Source organism: Ylistrum balloti, unplaced genomic scaffold (genome assembly GCF_031769215.1).
Source record: "Ylistrum balloti isolate Yb309-2 unplaced genomic scaffold, AGI_CSIRO_Ybal_v1 Utg370114, whole genome shotgun sequence".
NCBI lineage: Eukaryota > Metazoa > Mollusca > Bivalvia > Pectinida > Pectinidae > Ylistrum > Ylistrum balloti.
Window position 1 is genome coordinate 160,603 of NW_026782134.1, and position 21,479 is coordinate 182,081.

General features: G+C 35.4%; 1 protein-coding gene across 1 annotated transcript; it reads left to right on the forward strand.

Moving 5' to 3' along the window:
• The first annotated feature begins 7,313 nt into the window (after positions 1–7,313).
• On the forward strand, positions 7,314–13,738 carry LOC132550262 (organic cation transporter protein-like). Its single transcript, XM_060214309.1, has 10 exons — positions 7,314–7,456; positions 8,056–8,302; positions 8,629–8,732; positions 8,866–9,020; positions 9,221–9,389; positions 9,554–9,763; positions 11,005–11,231; positions 11,557–11,738; positions 12,573–12,724; positions 13,636–13,738. Exons 1-10 carry the CDS (start codon positions 7,314–7,316, stop codon positions 13,736–13,738), a joined length of 1,692 nt encoding a protein of 563 aa, XP_060070292.1.
• The last annotated feature ends 7,741 nt before the right edge of the window (positions 13,739–21,479 follow it).

The window sequence follows — 21,479 nt, forward strand, 5'->3', positions numbered from 1 at the left end:
GTTGCGAGCATGCCCAGAAGGGTACGGTTGAAGCGCTCTGCAGCCCCATTTCCCATAGGATGGTAGGGAGTTGTTCTGGTTTTCTGAACTCCAGCGATCTTACAGAGTTCACGGATAACTTTACTTTCAAAGTTACGACCCTGATCACTGTGGAGACGTTCAGGAAAACTGTAGAAGGCTATGAAGTTTTCATATAACGCCTTTGCAGTTGTATGGGCCGTCTGATTGCGACATGGCACCGCCTGAGCGTACCTAGTAAAATGGTCAGTGATCACCAGAATGTTTTCACAACCACCTTTTGAGGGCTCCAATGTGAGGAAGTCAATACAGACCAACTTCATTGGCCGTGTGGATTGAATTGGAACCAGTTCAGCCTGAGGCTTCACCGGAGTCTTGCGTCTTATGCAGCGTCCACAGTTCTCAACTCTCTCGTCTACATCCTTCTCCATACCTGGCCAGTAAAACCTCTGTCTGGCTAACCAAAGGGTTTTCTCCTTCCCCTGATGACCGACATCATCATGGACTCCCTTAAGAGCCAGGGCATGGTATCGCTTTGGTAGCACCAGCTGTTTCACTGCCTGACCGTCTAGAGAAGCGGTTCTGTACAATACACCATTATGTAGACAAAATCTTTTCCAAGTCCTCATGAACTTTTGCACATATGGGGATTCCTGCTTGCGGTTTTTCCCCCTGGGATGAAAACCGGTTCTCTTGAGTTCTATAACCCTGGCAATATCTTCATCCTCTTGTTGTTGCTGCCGCCAATCAATTGAGCTCAGATCATCATCCGGGTTTCCACCCTCATTGGCCAGATAAGAAGCTAACCCCACATGGTCTGTTACACTGTCAATCAGAGGTGCATCAACAACTGAGGACTGACATACTGCTTTGACAACGTCAGAGTTACAGAATGAGATGCGTGAGAGACCGTCTGCATCAGCATTATTCTTCCCAGCTCGGTATGTCAAGGTAAAGTTGTAGTTTGCTAGAGCGGCAACCCACCGATGACTGGTGGCATCCAGTTTAGCTTTACTCAGCACATATGTAAGCGGATTATTATCTGTGACAACTTCGAAGGTATTACCATAGAGGTAATCATGAAATTTATCAGTGATAGCCCACTTAAGTGCTAAAAACTCAAGCTTATGAGCTGGGTAATTGCGCTCACTTGGTCTAAGCCCTCGACTTGCATATGCAATAACTCTCTTCTTACCTTCATGCGTCTGGTAGAGTACTGCTCCTAAACCAGTACTACTAGCATCAGTATGTAGTATAAAAGGTTTCGAGTAATCCGCATAGGCAAGTACGGGAGGACTAATAAGCTTCTCCTTCACAGAATCAAAGCACTCTGCTGAGCTTCGCCCCAGACCCATTTAGATTTTTGAGTCTGTTTTGACTTACCTGACTTGATCTTACCAGACTTTGCAGTCTTACTAGACTTAGAAGCCTCTTTAGTTAAGTCATGACCCTGCAGAAGCTTATTCAAGGGTTGTACTATCTTAGCATAGTCTTTAACAAACCTTCGATAGTATCCACTAAATCCTAAAAACTGACGCAGCTCCTTTAAATTTGTAGGTGCTGGCCAAGACTTGACCGCAGATACCTTCTCTGGGTCTGTAGCTATACCTTGATCTGATATGACATGACCGAGATACGTTACTCTTGATTTGAGGAACTCACACTTGGACGGTTTGAGTTTCAAGCCATGTTGGATGAGTCTGGCGAATACTGATTCTAGTCTATCCAAGTGTTCGTCAAAGGTGCGCGAAAAGATTAGGATGTCATCAAGGAAGATGAGACATTCCTTAAGATGCATATCTCCCATGCACTTTTCCATTAAGCGCTGGAAGGTAGCTGGGGCACAAGTAAGACCAAACCCCATTCTATTGGTTTCCCAGAATCCCAGGTTGCCAACAGAAAATGCAGTCTTTTCCTTATCGCTTTCCTCGACCTCAACCTGCCAGTAACCGGACCGGAGGTCTAACTTTGAAAAATAACGGGCACCATTAAGGGTATCTACCGTGTCATCAAAGCGAGGAAGCATGTACGCATCTTTTCTTGTGCGTGAATTCAGCATACGGTAGTCGATGCAAAATCTAAGGCTCCCATCTTTTTTTCGTACAAGTACGACATTTGAAGAGAAGGGACTTGTAGATTCGCGTATCACGCCACCATCAAGCATTTCCTTGATGTGCTGTCGAACTTCTTCGTACATACCGGGTGGTATTTTACGATACGGCTGTTTAAATGGCCGCTCATCAAGAAGTTCGATCTTGTGTTTAACAACGTTCGTCGCACCCAAGTCAAATTGGCTTTTGGAGAACGCTTGTTCCCAATTACCCAACACTTGCCGAACCCGTAACAACTGCTCTTCGGTGAGGTTTGTTTTGTCGATGTAACAGCCAAGTTCTTCAGGCAATGACAACTTTTCTTCCCTAACAGTAGGGAGATCTGAGGCCAGATTATCGACTACTTTCACTTGTTGGACAGTACAAAGTACAGTACGTAGACTCAACACAACTGGTTTAGCTGAGGTATTACACAGCTTAACCGGTACTTTAACATTAACTGAATTTTGTTTAAACTTCACCACACGAGGACAAACAGTATATCTAAGAGCAGAGTTATCCTGGTTCTCTGTGACTAGATCAGTAATATTTGGATCCAATCCTCGTGCTATACCGTTTAAAACAATAGTGGCATACGGAGCGATAGTAACAGGCTTTTTACTTAACATTCTCACTGCATACGAGCAAGAAACACTGTTTACTGCAGCTCTCCATTCATTAGGTAACAACGAATCACCAATGGTAACCTCCTTAACTAGGCGGATAACATTAGTACCTAGTATAACAGGACATTTACTGTTGTAGTCAGTATCAGGCACAACCAGCATAAGCACATTAAACACTTGATTTGACATGAATGGTATTGTAATTTCACATTCAATATAGCCTAAGTAGTTCAAGTTAGAACCATTAGCTACTGTGACTTGTAATCCAAGTGTCTCTAATTCCTTAAGTTCAGGTCTGTCATGTAAAGTTTTGTAAAATCTTTGTGACATAGTAGATACCATAGATCCACTGTCAATCAAGGCTTTGACCTTTTGACCTTCAACAAAAACTTGGCTCTCATTTGATACACCTAATAATCTATCTAATATTTCGTGACCTTGGCCTTTTGACTTTTGTGAAGTCTCTGCGTGGCCAGTGGCAGAGACTAGTCCAAGTTTTTTTCACTATTCTTAGCCTTGTCTTTTTTATTCCAGCGGCCTCGAGACTTGTTATAACCACCGCGACCTTGACCTTTGTTATGACCTGACCCTTGACCAGATTTCTTACCTTGACCTTGACCTGAGGACTGACCAAGTTTGTTTAAAATTTTATCAAGCTTACCCTGTATTTGGGAGCTAAGCTTGTCTTCCAAGTTTTTCAGTTTTTTATCAAACTGTTTTTCTATCTCAGCTATGGAAGCTGTTTGCTGGTCAGATTCAACACTAACTGAATGCTGGTGTCCTTTCTTACCATGACTAGAACCAGAAGAAGTATTAGAGATATTTAACTCTTTCTCTACCAGCCGGATTTCTCTTAACAGTGTGTCAAAACTGGCTATTGCGTCATACTTATGACGAGTTTGGCTTTTTAGTTTGTCTGAACTTAACGAAGTCCAAAACTTATGACGTAATAGGTCATTTTTAGCCGACTTGTGCAATGAGCCATCTTCCACTGCAATCTGGAGTAAAGACTCCAATCTGCAACCAAATGCAGTTGCCGATTCACCGGACTTCTGTTTAGAATTTAAAAATTCTTGCATGATCATGCCATGCGTAGAAATGTCCTTAAAAAGAGAATCTAATTTATTTAAAATTTCATCAGGAGAAGCCTTCTCGCCCACAGTGAGTAAAATTCTCCGTGCTGTACCACGGAGAGATCTCCTAATTGCCTGTACAATACTGCCCTGAGATATATCTGGGTCCCTAAGCAGACATCTAATCTCAAAACGCCATTCAGCGTATGACACATCGGCTTTGAGAGGTGGTTCCTCCCCAGAAAATTGGGGTATTTTAGGAACATGGTGTGTACCATAGGTGACAGATGAACTCGAGGCTGATGTGTGGTTGGGGTTTGCCAACTCCTCATAGGGAGTGGCCTGACTAGTACCCACAAATTTAAATTCATGTTTAACAGGATTGGGAGGCTTGGGTGTACTAGCCGGGGGTACAATTTTGTATTTTCCCAGCTTGGCTAAAGCCTCTATCATTTGTTCCTCAGTCATTGTGAGGTCACCCTCGTGTACATCACCCTCCTCCTTCAAATCCTTATCCCCTATAGGGGCTTGATCCGTAGGAGTTTTAGCCTTAGGGATTTCTTTTGTAGGGGGTACTCCGTTAGCAGCCATAACTACCAGGTATGTGATAATGAACAATAAAATAACACCAGTAAACAACTACCAGTGTATAATGTTACTACACAAGTAATGAAATACGGTAGAAGTAAGGAAGTGAATGAGCTACTGTTCAGTGCATTCATAATACAAATTGCATAATAAGAAAAACATACAATAGAAAATTCAGAACACTGTGGTTGGGGAGCCCCCTACCTACAAGTGCACATGAATGTAAATAAATGATCTCAACAACAATCACTGAACACTTTGGTAACGAGTCGCTTCATCCAAAACCTTGCTAATACCGGTTTCGGGTGGATCCCATCTTTAAATAAAGAAAAATTAACACTAGGCTTGCGACCTGCTCGCTTATACTGGAGCAAATCACATTTAAAATTGAGTGAGTGCACACCTTCCTTGATATATGCGTTCAAATACTCGATACGCCGTTCTAAAATCACATCAAGTTGTGCAAAAGATTCAGGGTTTGCATGGCCCTTGTAAGTATTCCAAATTTGAATGGAGTATGGTGGTATCTCCAAAAATACAAGTTTGACTGTTTTAAATTTAGAAACAAATGAAACAAATTTATCGATATTAAATTTTAAATATGTAAAACATTCCTCATCAGTACTGTGACTCAAATCAATGAATGGACCAGTTTTTGTAGTAATATCACAAGTACCCAACCAAATGTAAAGTAAAATAGAACCATGCTTGTGAACAATACCTGATAAATTTCTGGTAAGCCAATTATAGGTTTGATCAAATCGAGCACCAGCTTTACAATAAAAGTCAATTGAAAATCCGAAATTTTCAATAATATCCAAATGAGGCCTTAAAGAAAATCCTTTGCTACTCGACACTAAAACTGGTTGGTATTTTAGTGAACCCGGTGCTTCCAAAGGCTTATCAATAAACTGTTTAAGTTTACTCAAACTCATTAATGAAATTAATATATGGTATAATATAAAAAGTTTTTACAGCACAACTGAACGAGTAGAACTTCAAACTTTAAATCTATAATATCCTCCCAGCAAGATGTACTGAACACTTCAGTAATGAAATGCACTAGTAATGAAATAATGACCGTAATTCACATGGACAATCACAAACAAATGACAAGACACTAATTACTCACTGTACCTTGATCTCTCATTCTGATGATTGCGAAGGTGGGGAAAAAGCGTGCAGGGAAACACAATAATGAATATAATGGCAGAGTCAACAGGTCCTATTGCTACACAGGTGTCCCTCACAGGTCCCTGGTACTTACAAACATCTTGCTTCTTTCACTTTTCCAGATGTACAAAATACATGCAGATATAGCCTACAATACAATTACATAAATTAGAAATAAATTCATGAAATTATACATTATCAAGGAGAAAATTGATGAAACTATGCGAAATTCAGTAAAATTATAAAATGTCCAATGGAATGATTATTTGACTACAATTACCAGACTGATTACATATACATATAGAAATTCATTATATAGAGTCCTTTAAAATTATTAGAAGCACATTTCAACAAATTTGACAATATCTAGTCCTTTAGTCTCAAAGAAACTTTAAAGATGAATGTTTTTCACAACAATGACGAATTAAACAGCCTTCCGACGTCGAATCTACTCGAAGTTAGCAGTTTAGTCAAAGCACAAACACACACAGGTACATGTACACATTGACATCCCATGGCCTGGCCGGTACAAATGTTAATTATTACCAGTAACCAAGAATTTTAAAATTCGGCTCACAAGCAGGCATCTAATTTTGGTTTTTACCACAATCCGTATAGGCACACAGCGCTTGACATCCTATTCTAGGTACATCTTGTACACCAATATTGCAACGTTAGCGTACACGCGTACGTGTGTCGCAGGTCGCACATATGGCCATCTTACGAGGCTACTTCCCATACCATCCATTACAGTCTCTGGTTCCTAATTACAATGGAAATTTACGTTGGGCGCCATTGTAACCCTTCAGCTCTTTAGTGATGAGACGACTCAAAAGTTTGGTACTTCCATTTAATCAATAATTAAGAAAACCTACAACATAATAAATACGAAACTAAGGAACTTACTTTTACTTTCGTTGTAGGGACACATGATATACATTTAACTGTCGCGACAATATAAATTGGTTTGAAATATTTGATTATTTCCTAAGACTTACCAGAGACCCATGAGGTACGTGGCACAGCTGTCTCTAAGAGTCTTGATCATGATCGTCCAGCAGTCAGATGGAAAGTGACTGGTAGTGGACGTGAACAGGGCTTTGGTATGTGTGCAGGGTGGCGTGAGTACGTAAATACCCGTGCAACATACACTCTTCATACAAACTTCATACTAGTTATGACACGAGCACAGGACAGATATTATGTACGTAAACATAAATAGCTTAGTGCATTGAGTACATTGAGTAGACCCTGTTTTCAAAACAGTATACAGGATTGATTCAGATCATGGTGCTGAGTATGTCTTCAACAGAATTGCGGGATTTTTAAATCGAAGCTTTCAGGTTTTAAATTGATCAGTTTTATTTAATCAATATGTTATGAGAATAAGAAGACACAACTTACACTCCATAATGTGTATTAAGTATCTAGATGTCTCTCTGCTGTTCAATTTAGAACTATTATACATTATAAAGAAGTTATCATCGGATGCTTATCAAATACATCTAAGTAAACAATCTGTTAAATCAACTAAGATGAAAACGCTTTTACATGATTTATCAAACAAAATTATAGTTAATGTGGTTTTCGGCAACCGTGCTTCAGCCGATTAGATCTCCACCACTATGTTCTCTCAAGCGTCTCACCAGTACAATATTTCTTATGACCTGCTGTTTCCAGACGAGGCTAACGGAGTTATCCTACTGATACTGAAAACAGCAAGGCGTTGCACAGATCACCTCAAAATGAGTCTAGACAATATTTTGATAAAGCTTGGAGAATTCGGCAAGTACCAAAAGCTTGTTTTGACATTAACATGCGTTAGTTCCGTGTCTGTTGGATTGTATGGCGTGATGTCAGTGATATTTCTGAATACTCCACAGCACAGGTATGTTGTTATAGCAGTCCATATACATCTCGCATCGATAATGAATGCCCTATTTTTCTACAAGGCTGTACGAACTTAGTGAACTGTATCGCATTCATTTTAGCTTCGTTATGATATCTTTTATTGAATGGAAAAGATTGTAGGTACAAAACATAAAATGTGGTATTTTAATATAGTATTGGATCAAATATACTAAATAGAACAGTTTTTCCCCAAGCCATGGTGGCTGGTTATCATGGAAAAATACACTTAAACGAGAGAGGAGAGGAGGAAATCTACTGGGAAAGTTGTCAAATTTATTCGATATAGGTTCCTGATAGAATTATATATAATAGCAAGTTATACGAAAGTTCTATCATTGATCATCTTTGTCAGTTATGAAAATTGTCACCATTTTATTACTGTAGGTAATGGTGACATCACGTTATTACAAGTATTTGAATACACCCGCTGGATTGATCGCTTTGCATCGTTCCATATAGTTCCCACATCAATTATATTAAAAGTCTATCAAGAAAAGGCACGATTGCAAATTCGTTTTTTATTTTTCAGTATCAATATATATTTCCTATGTTGTTGAAATATATGTGATTTAACAGGTGTAAAATTCCTGGTCTTGGGAATGACACGTACGATATACACAGTGCCTATCAACAGAATCTCGTCAACAACTACATACCCCCATCGGATGATGCCTCCCATGACTATGATCAGTGCCATCTGTACTCGTTTGATTACAACAATGTCAAGTTCGACAACTCCAGCAGACCGATCAATGCTTCACTAGTTAAATGCAATGAATGGGTATACAGCGAATCCATATTTGTAGAAACGTTCACGTCAAAGGTAGTATCTCCTTGAATGTAATTGTTGTTTTCAATATAATATATATCAGCTTCCATATAGAATATAATGTTTTAATCCAATTTCTAAATTACATCTGCAATAGCATATTCTCCATGTCTTCAAACACCTATGTATTACTGATGGTTAAAATTGACGTTGACCTAAAGACCGATTCTTCATCAGTTACTTGCAGATAGATAAATAATTTATATCATACATATAGATAAGTGTTAATTTCAGTATATGGGACATTTGTGTGTATACATCACAACAATGCCCGTGGACGTCACATATCCACGTACAACTAGGTTTATTTTATATTGCAGTATAATATCGTGTGTGAAAATGCCCACATAACTTCGTTAATCAAGTCTCTCTTCTTCGTCGGCAAATTCCTAGGAGCTTTCGTGTTTGGTACTCTCTCAGATTCGTAAGTGGTTGTCTTTTTCACCTTGTGTTAATGGATCTAAGTCAATTCCATTTCATTTCATTTGCATTGACGTCTCAAGAACATTTCATTAGAATACTATATCATTTCCTTATGAAAGTTCCTTATTTTTCAGAATTGGACGGAAAAAGACATTTTACATCTCGTTGTTGATGTTTTTCGGCATTGCATTCGGTTCTTCGTGGTCTTCCTCACACATCATATACGCGGTCCTAACTGTGGGGATTGGTGCTACTACACAGGGTGTCTTTATTGTGGGGTTTGTTCTCGGTAAAGCATATATTATACACTTTATAAATGGTTTGTGTCCCTCGTTTTCTGTTTTCTGTCGACTTATTTTTTTTTAAAACAAGAGCTTATCAATTTGACAATGTCCTTTTCTTTATGACTGTAAACATATATTTTTACACCAAATTATTTCAGGAATATTGGATATATTTGCGGTAAACATGTTTTTTTTACGTTTGCAGGTGTGGAAGTAGTTGGTCCATCAAAAAGGAAATTAGCTGGTATGATTATGCAGTATTCTTTCGCCATTGGGTTAGTGGCCCTAGCTTGTGTGAGCTACTTAGCCAGACATTGGTTTTACATCAATATTATTTGTTCGGCGCCTGCTGCAATCTTCCTGTTTTACTGGTGGTATGTATATGAAGAATAGCCATCTTCATATAGCATTTTGTGTTTGTTTAAATGAAGAATTACATAGTAACAAGTGAAACAATTGTTTAAAACCGCATCCATCAAGAGTTGTTGCTTTATGTTTAACAATGTTTACTGTTCACTTAATATGTTTTTATAAATAGGCTTATTCCCGAGTCCCCTCGTTGGTTGATTACTAAACAGCGGTATGAAGAAGCCAACGTTATTCTGCAGAAGATAGCTAAGATCAACAAAGTTGCAATAAAACGGGACATGTTCGATAATATCATGGAGACTGAACCAGCCGGAAGGATATGGCAACTTTTCTCTTCAAGGGTCATGTTTCTGCGTACAATCATCATCCTCTTCAATTGGCAAGTGAAAAAATATAAAGGGACATCACGGTATAAACATTAATTATGTGATTGATTGAACGTGTTTTATACTTTTCCATTTACGTTTTTATGATATCCCGATATTCACAGTCGATTTTCAATGGCCAGCTTCAACACTTCTTTGGTTTGGGAAACCTTCCTCAATTTCAACAATGATAACGTAATAGTTTTTAAAACGAGGCAGTTTATTTTGTAAATACGAACACATGATGGCGCGCAGTTATGACAACGGCAGTAGAGATGCAGTAATTAAAATCCCGTTTTCAACACCGCATTTTCTTATGGGTATGACAAATGTTATTTGATAAATCTAAGCTATTCAGCACTATTACGAAATAAGTGACATGAATAACTAACATTCCACGACGAGTAGGGCGGGCGACGGATTTATCTTTTATAATTATTGTTTATGCCCTTAATGCGCATGTTCCAGCGAAAACAAATTGTTATTGTTCATAAGGTGATAATGAAAAAGATCAGTAAATCGTTATTGTTTCACCGTGATGTCGCTTTAATATAGTTTGAGAAATGTTCTGAGGAATGTGCTAGAAACTGTTAGATATAGAATTCGCTAGAACCTGAATCCACTAAATGAACTCTAAACATACAGTTGTCAGACTTAATTAATTCACTAAATACGTTGAAATTTGAAACGTGACACACAAAATATCTTTTTATTTACAAATTGTTGTATGTTAATCAAAACTGTTAAGCAATATTTACGTGTTTCTTATAGACAACAGCCTATCGTAACATACTACACGATTTTGGCTTCATAGCATGTTATATCCTCATATCAAACTTTTGAAATTTTTACTCTTTTTCTTTGTCCCTTTGTAAAACCCAAACTGTTGTTGTTTTTGCTGCTGTTGTTGTTGTTGTTGTTGGGCATAAGTATGATTATCGACCTCCCTAATTGTGAAATGTATGTTACGAAATGATCAGATTCCCTCCCTCGCTGTAAATAAAACTAGTGTTATCTGATTTTGGATACATACGTGTGCCATCAATTTACATAGAAATATTATTGAAACACAATTGCTATACTAACCAAATATAGGTTATTCATTTTTACTATATATAGTTACACACTGACTCCATGTGAGATAGTAATGACATCAACGTTATCGAGTTTACAACCATTGAATACATTTTAGGACTCATTGGAGATATTTTTATTGTGAAAATTGTTTGAATAAATATATTTCTTCTGTACTCAGGTGTATAGTAAGCATGACTTACTACGGGTTGTATCTCAATGCTGGAAACCTCGGCGGAAATTTCTTCCTAAATATGTTCTTATCTGGGCTGGTAGAATTTCCAGGTGATACCCTGATCATACTTTTGGTTGATCGCATTGGCCGGAAGACACTTTACTGTCTCAGTATGGTATTAGGAGGATGTGCATGTGCATCGACAATAATCCCTATTATGTATGGTGAAATAGGTAGGTTGTAACATCAGTTATCATTTACAAGCCTCCAGATGGATCTGAACGGGTATAATTTGTAAAACGAATTTATTATTGCTAAGAAAGATGACCATATGAAGAAGATCTCGAAATAAATTTAATTTATCACTTTATATCAAGTTATTTTAATCACGAATCACGAGTTGTATATGTTGCAATGGTGTCTATTTATATTCCTATTTTATGATTCTATAAATTGTTTTAATTAATTTGGTTCAACTATATATAGTTATAAATTTGTATTGGAAAGTGCTATTCACGTTTGCCTTTAGCAATCTTTAGATAGTTTATTTCATTTCAGAGAACCAGATCATAATAGTCGTACTTGCCATGATTGGCAAATTCGGTGTGTCGATGGCTTTCAATACACTTTATCTTTTTTCCGCTGAGTTATTTCCTACCGTGGTCAGGAATGCTGGGATGGGTGCAAGTTGTTGTTCTTCTAGAATAGGAGGAATTCTGGCGCCTTATATAGCTGACTCGGTGAGAGTTCATTAATGTTTCCAGTAAAACAAAATCGCATATTATTTGATAAGAGACAACTCATAATGCAATTATCTATCAATGTTTCGCACGACAATTTGTAAAAATCCCTTTCATTATAGTTATGCAGTAGGGAGGGAAATATCAACTTTACACGAAACAACAAAAATATCAACATGGCAACATCATCGTGATCATAACTCATATTCAATAAAAGAAAGATTTATATGGAGACGCCCAAAAAAGTGCAAGAATTACATCTTGCGTTCCGGAAGAGTAAGCATCGTAATCTGCTTCATCGACGATGGTGAGATAAAAAGATATGAATACTCTTTAAATTGTGAAACACCACACGCAGAAATTTATTTTAACACTGCTGGAAAAGACATATTACACCTGAAATGAATTTTGATGCCGAAGATAAAAGGTTGGCTTTGTCCTATCTTAAGAGGTATTCGAATTGTATACATAGGCAATTAGGTAGCAGAAATGCAAAGGACATAGGGTCACCTCTCAGCCAAGACTGTGCAAAAGACATAAAAAATCAGAGTTAGCCAAACAACTAGGACTTGTCAGTGATGTTAATGGTCTAACGTTTGAAGCCTAGAAGGCGACATCGTTTAATCTAAAGTGATCGAAATAAAAGTTAAAATCAAGACGGGAAGATACAAAAGCCCAATAATTAATTACATGTCGTAATTCTCATACATCTGGTGATTTTAGAACAGCGTCGAATAGATGTGTTTATTCTGATCTGCGTTCGAATGAATTTAAGCATGGCATGCTGATTACAATTTTGCAAAACCTTATAACAATTTTTTTTGTATTTTACAGGCAATGTTTATAGGTGGCATGGTAGGGAAAGTGTTTCCTTTGGCGGTATTTGGAGTGATGTCTATCTTAGCTGGATTGTCATCCTTACATTTACCGGAAACTTTGAACATGGAATTGCCAGAAACAATCAAAGACGGCATTATGTTCGGAAAGTAAGTTACCCTTTTAAGTGTTCATTAGTGAAGAATGGTTGAAATATTTTGTTTCATATATCGAGAACAGGAAGACATAGAGTTACATATGAATATGCGCACAGTATGAACAATTTTAGCTTTTTGTACAAAATCGCGAAATACTTAACACCAGATGTGAGGCATGTTAAATTGTCTACTTTATCTAAACCAATGTGTTAATGAAAACACGATAACACGTATTATAGTAAACAAAAAACAAGGATTTTTTTTATTTCACGTCGTATATAATGTAAACAGTCGACATTAGCGATGAAGCGCTTTTCTTACAAAGTCATCAGTACTATTAGATACATTAGCAATGACTAATATTGTCAACAAGTTCAAATTATCATAATGCACAGAAGCAATTTCAAACGATAAAAGTTCTAATCACTATGTGATATCAGTATGATAAAACAGACTTCTTAGAAGTTTAGGAAATAAATAATTCTTTAGGGCATAACGATGAAGATCTCAATACAACAGAAACATGAAAATTCCCCCCAAAATGATTATCCTCTATAAATTAAAATATCATATACTTTTTAGTGATAATCACAACTGATTTAATGCACAACGTTACATAACGGGAAATATGTGAATGCTACGTAACCGAACATCGATAGTGTTCGAAAATAGACGCACGCGTTGAACGATGAAACGAACTTGGTTTTGAAAACAGCAAAATGACTCCATTATATACCATAGTATACCTGTATATTGAACAAACATAAAGTTTGTTTATTACTTTATTATTTTGACTGTTCACGATGATTCATGGCATTTAATTTAGACAAATGTATGTAAAATAACCCGTCTTAGTACACATGAAATGAAGGGTATGGATAATTTGAGTAATTTTGCATGTATCATTTTTTTATTCTTTTCAGAAGACGGGTACCAATTTGTGAAAGTGAAAACACACTCCTCGAAAGTACCACAAACGGACAACCAATTCCCAGAAATAATCATGTATCAAGCACATGTATGTGATATTTTAATGATATAATCGGTAATTATGGTTTGCAATAATTACATTGAAGTTAAACACTTATTAAAAGAATAAAATTTGTGTAAGCATGGTAACCCAGCTCAGAGACTGCAGCTTGTTATTTGTTGTACATATCTTATAAACAAAAAACAACAGAGAAAAGAAATGTTGTCAAATGGTTATTTATTAAATGACAAGAACATTTCAAATACAACCATAACATCAATCACTGTTATAATATATAGATCTGAATGACATTAACTTCAGTCTATATGTACAACAAAAAAGGTGGGGTACAAATTATCGGCATACAAACATAAGTTTGAATAACACACACAAAAAATACCAAAAAACATTGATATATAAGCGGGCTCAAGACAAAATGTGGGAGTGTGATGAGGGTGGGACTTCGAAAGATATTAAACGTAATCACAGCAGCAGAAAAAATTATGATGAGTGATGAAAATATGACGCGGTCAAAATCATGAGGAGGTGCGCGCCTCGCTGATTGGTCAATCCAGGTCCTGACCGCATAGCATTACGACTACTGCCGCTGGTCACATGAACAGCCCCTGCTGACTGGTCAAGCTAAAACTGTGACCGCATGGCGAGTTGCCCTACATGGCCCTCGCTAACACGTGCACACATAACATCCAAATAACAAGAGATACAAACAACATAGGGTAACAGATGGTCACCAGGTGGTCAGAGTTCAAAATCTTAAGAGCCAACTTACATAACCTTATAATGTGAAAAACATCTGCAGGATTTTGACAATTATACATATATATATACAGGAATATATAAAGTAACCATCTAACACAAATGTATTTATTTCATGAAATAAATTATATATATATATACTTAATTGGTGACTTCGCGAAACCAAAATGGAAACTGTGAGGCAGATTACGAAGAGAATTCTGTACTATGAGTTACTTAATTTTAGCATTAGGTTTAACAAAGGTTGACCGAATTGATGGCTACGGGAAACAATATTGGTGATAATGAGATATGAGATTAAAAGGTGGGAGACCAGAATGAACTCTCCTCTTCGATTAAACACTATTTTTTTCACTTCCAGCTCCATCATCAAAGTCCCGAATTATTTCTGGAAATAATGGAATAATGAGAAAAAATAATAGATATTGATACCGCCCTGACACTTCACACCTTACACAATGTCTTTGTTTTAATAAATGCTTATCATAAAAGAGATACTCATCCGCATAAACGCCAGTGCCTTCTCAAACCTTCTACAAGTATGTGTGGGCATGTTAATTACGTTATAATGATATTCCTGAGTTATGTTTCACAGAAAATGTAGCAAGTTGCTTATTGATTATTGTATAGCTAATCTGTCTACTTAATAGAGTGATATACATAGATTTTTGTTATTCATAATTATAACTTTTTTAAAATAACGTTTCCATTTCTGTGCGTGCGCTATTTTGATAGTGTAAGTAGTATATGAAGTTAACACTGAATTATAAAGTCACATATTGCTTTTATGTGTGTCAAGCAACCAAACCTGACCAACGTCCCTGTGAGTGTTAAAAACAGTACATTTCATCACTGGATATAACGTGTGCGAATGAAATTTCTTATTTGAAGTATTAACTAATATGCATTTTCAATACACGCACATATCAAATATTACACGTGATAAAATATTAGTATATATCTTTCCTGAAATTCCAAAATCAAGTAAACTGCGCATATTTCTTAGCATATCTGCCTCGTAAGTAATAGCTAAATAATCTTAAAAATTCCAAAAAAAATAATAAGTAGTATATTATCATCGTTAGATATGTTTCATAATTTAACATAGCTACACTATATTATCTCTCCTTGTTTTAAAACTGCAATGCAATATTGCAAACGAATGTTGTTATATGTATAGAATAATATTCTATGTGTACCTTAGGCTTGAAGCAAACAAGGAATATATTGCAAACGAATGTTGTTATATGTATAGAATAATATTCTATGTGTACCTTAGGCTTGAAGCAAACAAGGAATATATTGCAAACGAATGTTGTTATATGTATAGAATAATATTCTATGTGTACCTTAGGCTTGAAGCAAACAAGGAATACAAAATTTCAACGATAGAAGAAATTCAGTGAAACAGAAATACAGGAAATAAAACGAAAGAACTAACCTGATGTGCTACACAAGGTGGTCGTCACTAATGTGTATAGATGCTAAAAATAGAATCTGAAAACCTCACCATAAGTGTTTGTTTACACAGGGACAATGAACAATTTACGGAATTTCCGGATATTGATAGGTCCTAAATATAGATTATCGGTATTATAATTGTTAACATTGACATTGACACGACAAATGGAGTTTTGTTTTATTTACCGAAAATCCCTGACTTAAATCCCCATATGCCTACAACTTCCTATTTTCGTAATTTTTAAATATCCGTCCGTTATATTTGAAAATACCTTCCTTTTAAACGGCAAAAGTTTAGAAAAAATAAGAAAGAAAGACAAAATGAAAAACAGGGGATATTCATGCATGAGAAAACAAAGAAAGAAAGAGCGGAGGAACAGTAAAAATATTTAAATGTCGTGAATAACAAGTGAAATATTGTTTGTTTTTTTTTTTTTTTTTTTTTTTTTTTTTTTTACAAAAAACACATGTAATGGATTGGTTGGTAGTGTATGATCAATATACAGAGTATAGGTTATCATTAAAAATGTACTTGTCTGATGTTTTGACAGGGAATAAGACACAATTCAATATAAAACGACGTTTGTGTTTTTATATATTTTGTCATCTAAAGCAATCTATTTGACGCTTTGACGAAGTTTCGCTCGTGGAGTACATTTTTGACTGAACCAACTTTTATGGAAGAGGAGACTAATGATGTAACGTATCTTTGGCAGGAAAGATAAAAACGGTAAAAACTATCACCTGGTTCCTGATGATGTAATACCTGTAAACAAAAACTAATAATACTAATAATGATGTCATGTTTTGCTGCATAAAGTTAGAATATATTTCCTTTTTTGCCCTGGTCGAAATCAATTTAATCTGAATACCGTAAAAATAAAACATTTAATTTTTTTATTTGATAGGAAAAAAACTATATAACCTATAAGATGTTGTTCTGTACACGGTTCAAAAATCAAATGACTTCGGTTGTTTTACTGATAATAAGACAATTCTTTGAATATTCTGTGTAGAAAATAGCCCGTTTTACCTATAGGGGTTAATCATACAACCAATTTAGTCCAATATAAGGTTTCTTTTATTCTAAATTGAATAATTCAACGAAGCAAAAACACAAAGGAAGTGGAAGCCGAACACCCTTTAGGATAACGTGAACAAAACGTTTCAACAGTATTTATCACACAGTCAATTTACCTGCACCACTTATCATGATTCACAGGACTGTAAAAGGAAACCATGAGTGGGTCATGAGGTTGAACAACTAATAGCTGAATGGTGTGTATTACATGTGAATCATTTTTGGAAGTGATTCACTTTACTATCGAAGTCTACAAAATGACCAATATTGCTATTTACATTTGGTATGTAATACATAGGGCCTCTGAACGTTCTCTTACTCTTTGACAAAAAACTTTCTTTATCGTTTATAAGCATGCTGAAATCCTTCATATAGCACACAAAGCTTTTGTTACATCTGTGTCCCATACCTGGTGTAATTTTATCCATGACGCTAACAACATACCTCTGTTTGCCGATGATGTTATCTTTGTCAACTGGCTGGAAATATTGGAACATATACCTACCAACAGAGTTTACATTTGATTTTTTTGTGATACATTGGAATGTAAACAGTGATTGTCTTGCCATTCTCATGATGTCAAGGTATCAAACTGGTTAATATTGCTCAGATTTTGGTAGATACTTATGAGCAGTGTCGATAACGTCGTTGCTCTATTTTTTTGCTACAAGGTTACTATGTTTAGTGTTAATGGCACAACTCATCTACACACAATATTAAGACATGTATTTATTCATGTCCATTAAACGTAATACAAAATATCCAAGAATGATCTGATATTAATACAAAGTTTTTAATTTTAAATAATATCAAACATTCAGGTCTATGTGTACTCTTTAAGAAAATAAGAGTATGTATGAATAGGTGTCCAACACTAGTCTAAAATGTTTAAGAATGATACATATCAGTTGAACAGCAAACATTTTATTCATAGTGTGAATTAGATATCACAGATCAAAGCAAAGGTCATGAGCCATACTTAGATATATCTATTACACATTGCTCTATTTATCATTACAACATACGTGTGTTTTAGTATTTCAGTGTACATCATTACCTTGATGGTTAGTACGTGCAGGTGTGATCTACAGATGTGTTGTTCTTGTGATCTTATCTTAATGCACACGTGGTAGGTGATCGGTGATTTGTATAAAGTGCGTATGAAAACCAGTGTGTTGATCAATTCTGCTTGTCAAAAATAATGAGTTATTATAGAGAAAGAAATCTTGTATAAACAAATAAGAGATTCAATAGTAGCATGTTAATCTATCAAATCCCTTGAATAATCATCTATTTTTATAACTGTGTTGGCTACCTCTAGTGCTAGTAACTAACACGAATGGTGTAGGTATTCGTGATGTAATATTTCAGTTACATAACTTACCGTATGAAATGTATTCTCGAGTTATCCTGTAAGTAATACACATATAAATATTCATTTTTCACGTGTACTTTATAGCACAAATCATTGTGACAGCAAAGACTTAATCAACTATGACGAGAGTATTTCCATCGGGGTTTTTCCATGTGTGTCTATTTATAGCACATACTTTACAAGGTCAATAATATCATTGACATGGCCGATATTCATAGACTAAGCGAGGTCAAATCACGCTAAACTAGTGCATCATGGTGCTTTCAAGAGCACAGGTCTATAATAGATTCAAGTTTATGTAAATATGAATATAACAGGCGGGATTTAGATTTATTTGTTTCATAAGTAATTGGTTTGCTTTTAAATAAACGATGCATCTTTAGTTCTAATACATAGGTAATCAAATCGGATTTAGACCAAAACACTAAATTGATTGTTCTGCTGATTCATGTTTATGCTTGTTATGATCCCGTGTAAACTCGATTAAGTCAGTATATAAAGTCAGGATGTCAGAAATATTGATTTGTAGATATAATAGGTATTTGTTAACTAGACCTAATTTGTTCAATATTGACCACTTTTGTTAGTGTAAAATTACTTTGCTCGTTATTGAATTATGTAAATTGAACCATTTTATCAAATAAGTTATGATAAAGAGTTCTTGTTCCCATAATTTGACTTTTTAAGGGTAAGTGTACAAAACAAAACGAAAAGGAGGATTCAGGGAATTCACAAGGGCCTAAATGTTATCATGATTATTTTGGGGGCATTGATTCACCAACGTTAAACGAAACAATATAGAAGAACACAAATGTTTAACGCAAATCGGCGAGGAAGCTTCTCTGTTAGCTGTTTCAGTATCTCGAAGTTTCGGAAAAGCATTCTAGTAATAGGTAGGTAAACATCTGTGGTATAATAAGCAGCAATTTATCGTAATTAATAAATTACCTATACTGACGTAAACTTGACCTGTATGTTACATATGCTGGTGCCGATGATTGCATGTCAGTCATTATCAGTACCATCACGAATGTAGTATTTAAAGAATATTATAATTACATTTCTTGTCTCTACAGTATATACATATACATGTATATCCATTAAATTCTTAATATATGTGATGTATGTGTTATATTGAATCACATTTTTTTCTTACATTAAATTTGCATATATGTAAAGCAATTACTTAAATGATGGATATATATATATATAGTAACATTGTAATAAATCTCCCAGTTATGAATACTGATTTGGACTGATATGAAACAATAGTGGATATGGAGTTCATCACTTCCGGCGTTTCATCTTACGTGACCTAAGGGTATCTATGTGACCTAAGGGTTAGGCAACATATCTGATACATGTATGGGAATCTTAATGTCATCTGTTTAATGCTTCATTCATTCTATCTACATAAATATTTCAACAAGACGTTTTTAATACAAACGATTAAACCAATTTTTTTTATTCATTTCAAGTTTTGGCATTTAAAAAATTGCATCTATGAAATTGCCTGACTCGCCTGTGTATATACAAGTTCGCACAGCATGTATTCAAGACTAGAACTCACTTTGTTTTGTTTGTACCCCTCCAAAGTCACTACCTTTGCATTCGTGATAAAGTGTTGTCTGCTCAATGACGTAATTATCTGATGCGACGCAAAGTAATGACGTACAACACGCAATACTTTCTCATGAGAGTGTGTAACTCTACACAACGAAAAGACATGTTTTTTATGAATAATGAATCCACTGAAAACTATATATATATATATATATATATATATATATATATATATATATATATTGATAACGTCTGTTATTAATTTAATTCTATTATTAAAATAATAGAATAACTGATTACTTTCCATTGTATGATGATCACTGATTACTTTCCATTGTATGATAACATGCATTGTCATTGGTCTGTGTTTGGTTATAGTAGCCAAATGTATTGAAATAGCATTTTGCATTTTTAGTTCCTTTCATTTGAATGTGTTCAGCTTGGCAGGCGCACGCTATGTAGGATAATATTACGTCTGAGGTATTTTCTGTGAATATTTTTGAGTGACTTTCTTTTGTTTGAGCTTCTCACCAGTGCCCATTATTTCTTGTTGGTGATTGAATAACAAGATAGATATAAACTCAGGGTTCTGGTGAAACATTTTCACAGCATGGTCCATATGTGTGATATTTTGTGATCTCAACCGGACAAATGACACGTGTGAAGTGTTATTGAATCGAGATATACAGTGTACGAAATGATAATGGATTAGACAGGACTTTTCGGCTGTACAATAACAGTATGAACACCAGGTTGGAAAATAGTGTGACAAAATTGCAACCAGATTATAACGAAAACATATCGAATAGGTAATCTTTTATACATCCATTAGTTAGTTACAATGTCATAACACGTTAAATTCGATTCGGAGTCTCGTTGTTTTGTAATGGTTATTTTGATAAGATAAACTGATTCTGAATTCAAACGTCTTCAATTCAATAGTAGAAGTAAATACTCTTTGTATATCGACGCGTCTTAGAATGCATTACCAAAATTGTGAATTTCATGACCCATGGGTCGCACAGTTCCCCGTTTTCTCTAAGTCTCAAGTCTATTATGATTTTGACAACTTCAGGGTCTTACATTTTCTCCGCAGACCGCAACTGATGTCATGCATAGTTTACATTTGTCCTAGTATACAATTTAGTTGAAGTCATCTTACTCTGTTAACCGGATGGTTTTATGACATTAGTTTTAAGAACAATGTAAGCTTTTATAGAACCCAGCTGATCGTTAAGGCCCGTGGTTTCTTGTTGGAAATGAGAAAATTATCGAATAATCATTTTAAGATAACATAAAAGGAACAAGAATAATAGAAAAGAAGAATAAAAAATAATAACATAATATAAGATCTGGAGGCATGATTTATTTTCGTTTGAGAAACAGACCTATCTAAGTAAGTGAATTATCAATTTTTACCTTTTTTCTCTACAGGTCAAAATATGTCAACGACATCAAACGTTTGTATAAGGAAATTATTTGACAACGGATCAACAAACTCAGAGCTGAAGGATCTGAATGGAGATCCGTTAAGGACAAA

Bases quoted from the DNA above. Each gene is read 5' to 3' on its own strand.
- LOC132550262 (XM_060214309.1), top strand. From the start codon at position 7,314: ATGAGTCTAGACAATATTTTGATAAAGCTTGGAGAATTCGGCAAGTAC. The intron at 8,303-8,628 runs GTAGTATCTCCT...TTTATATTGCAG, and splicing joins TAGAAACGTTCACGTCAAAG to TATAATATCGTGTGTGAAAA. The intron at 11,232-11,556 runs GTAGGTTGTAAC...ATTTCATTTCAG, and splicing joins TATTATGTATGGTGAAATAG to AGAACCAGATCATAATAGTC.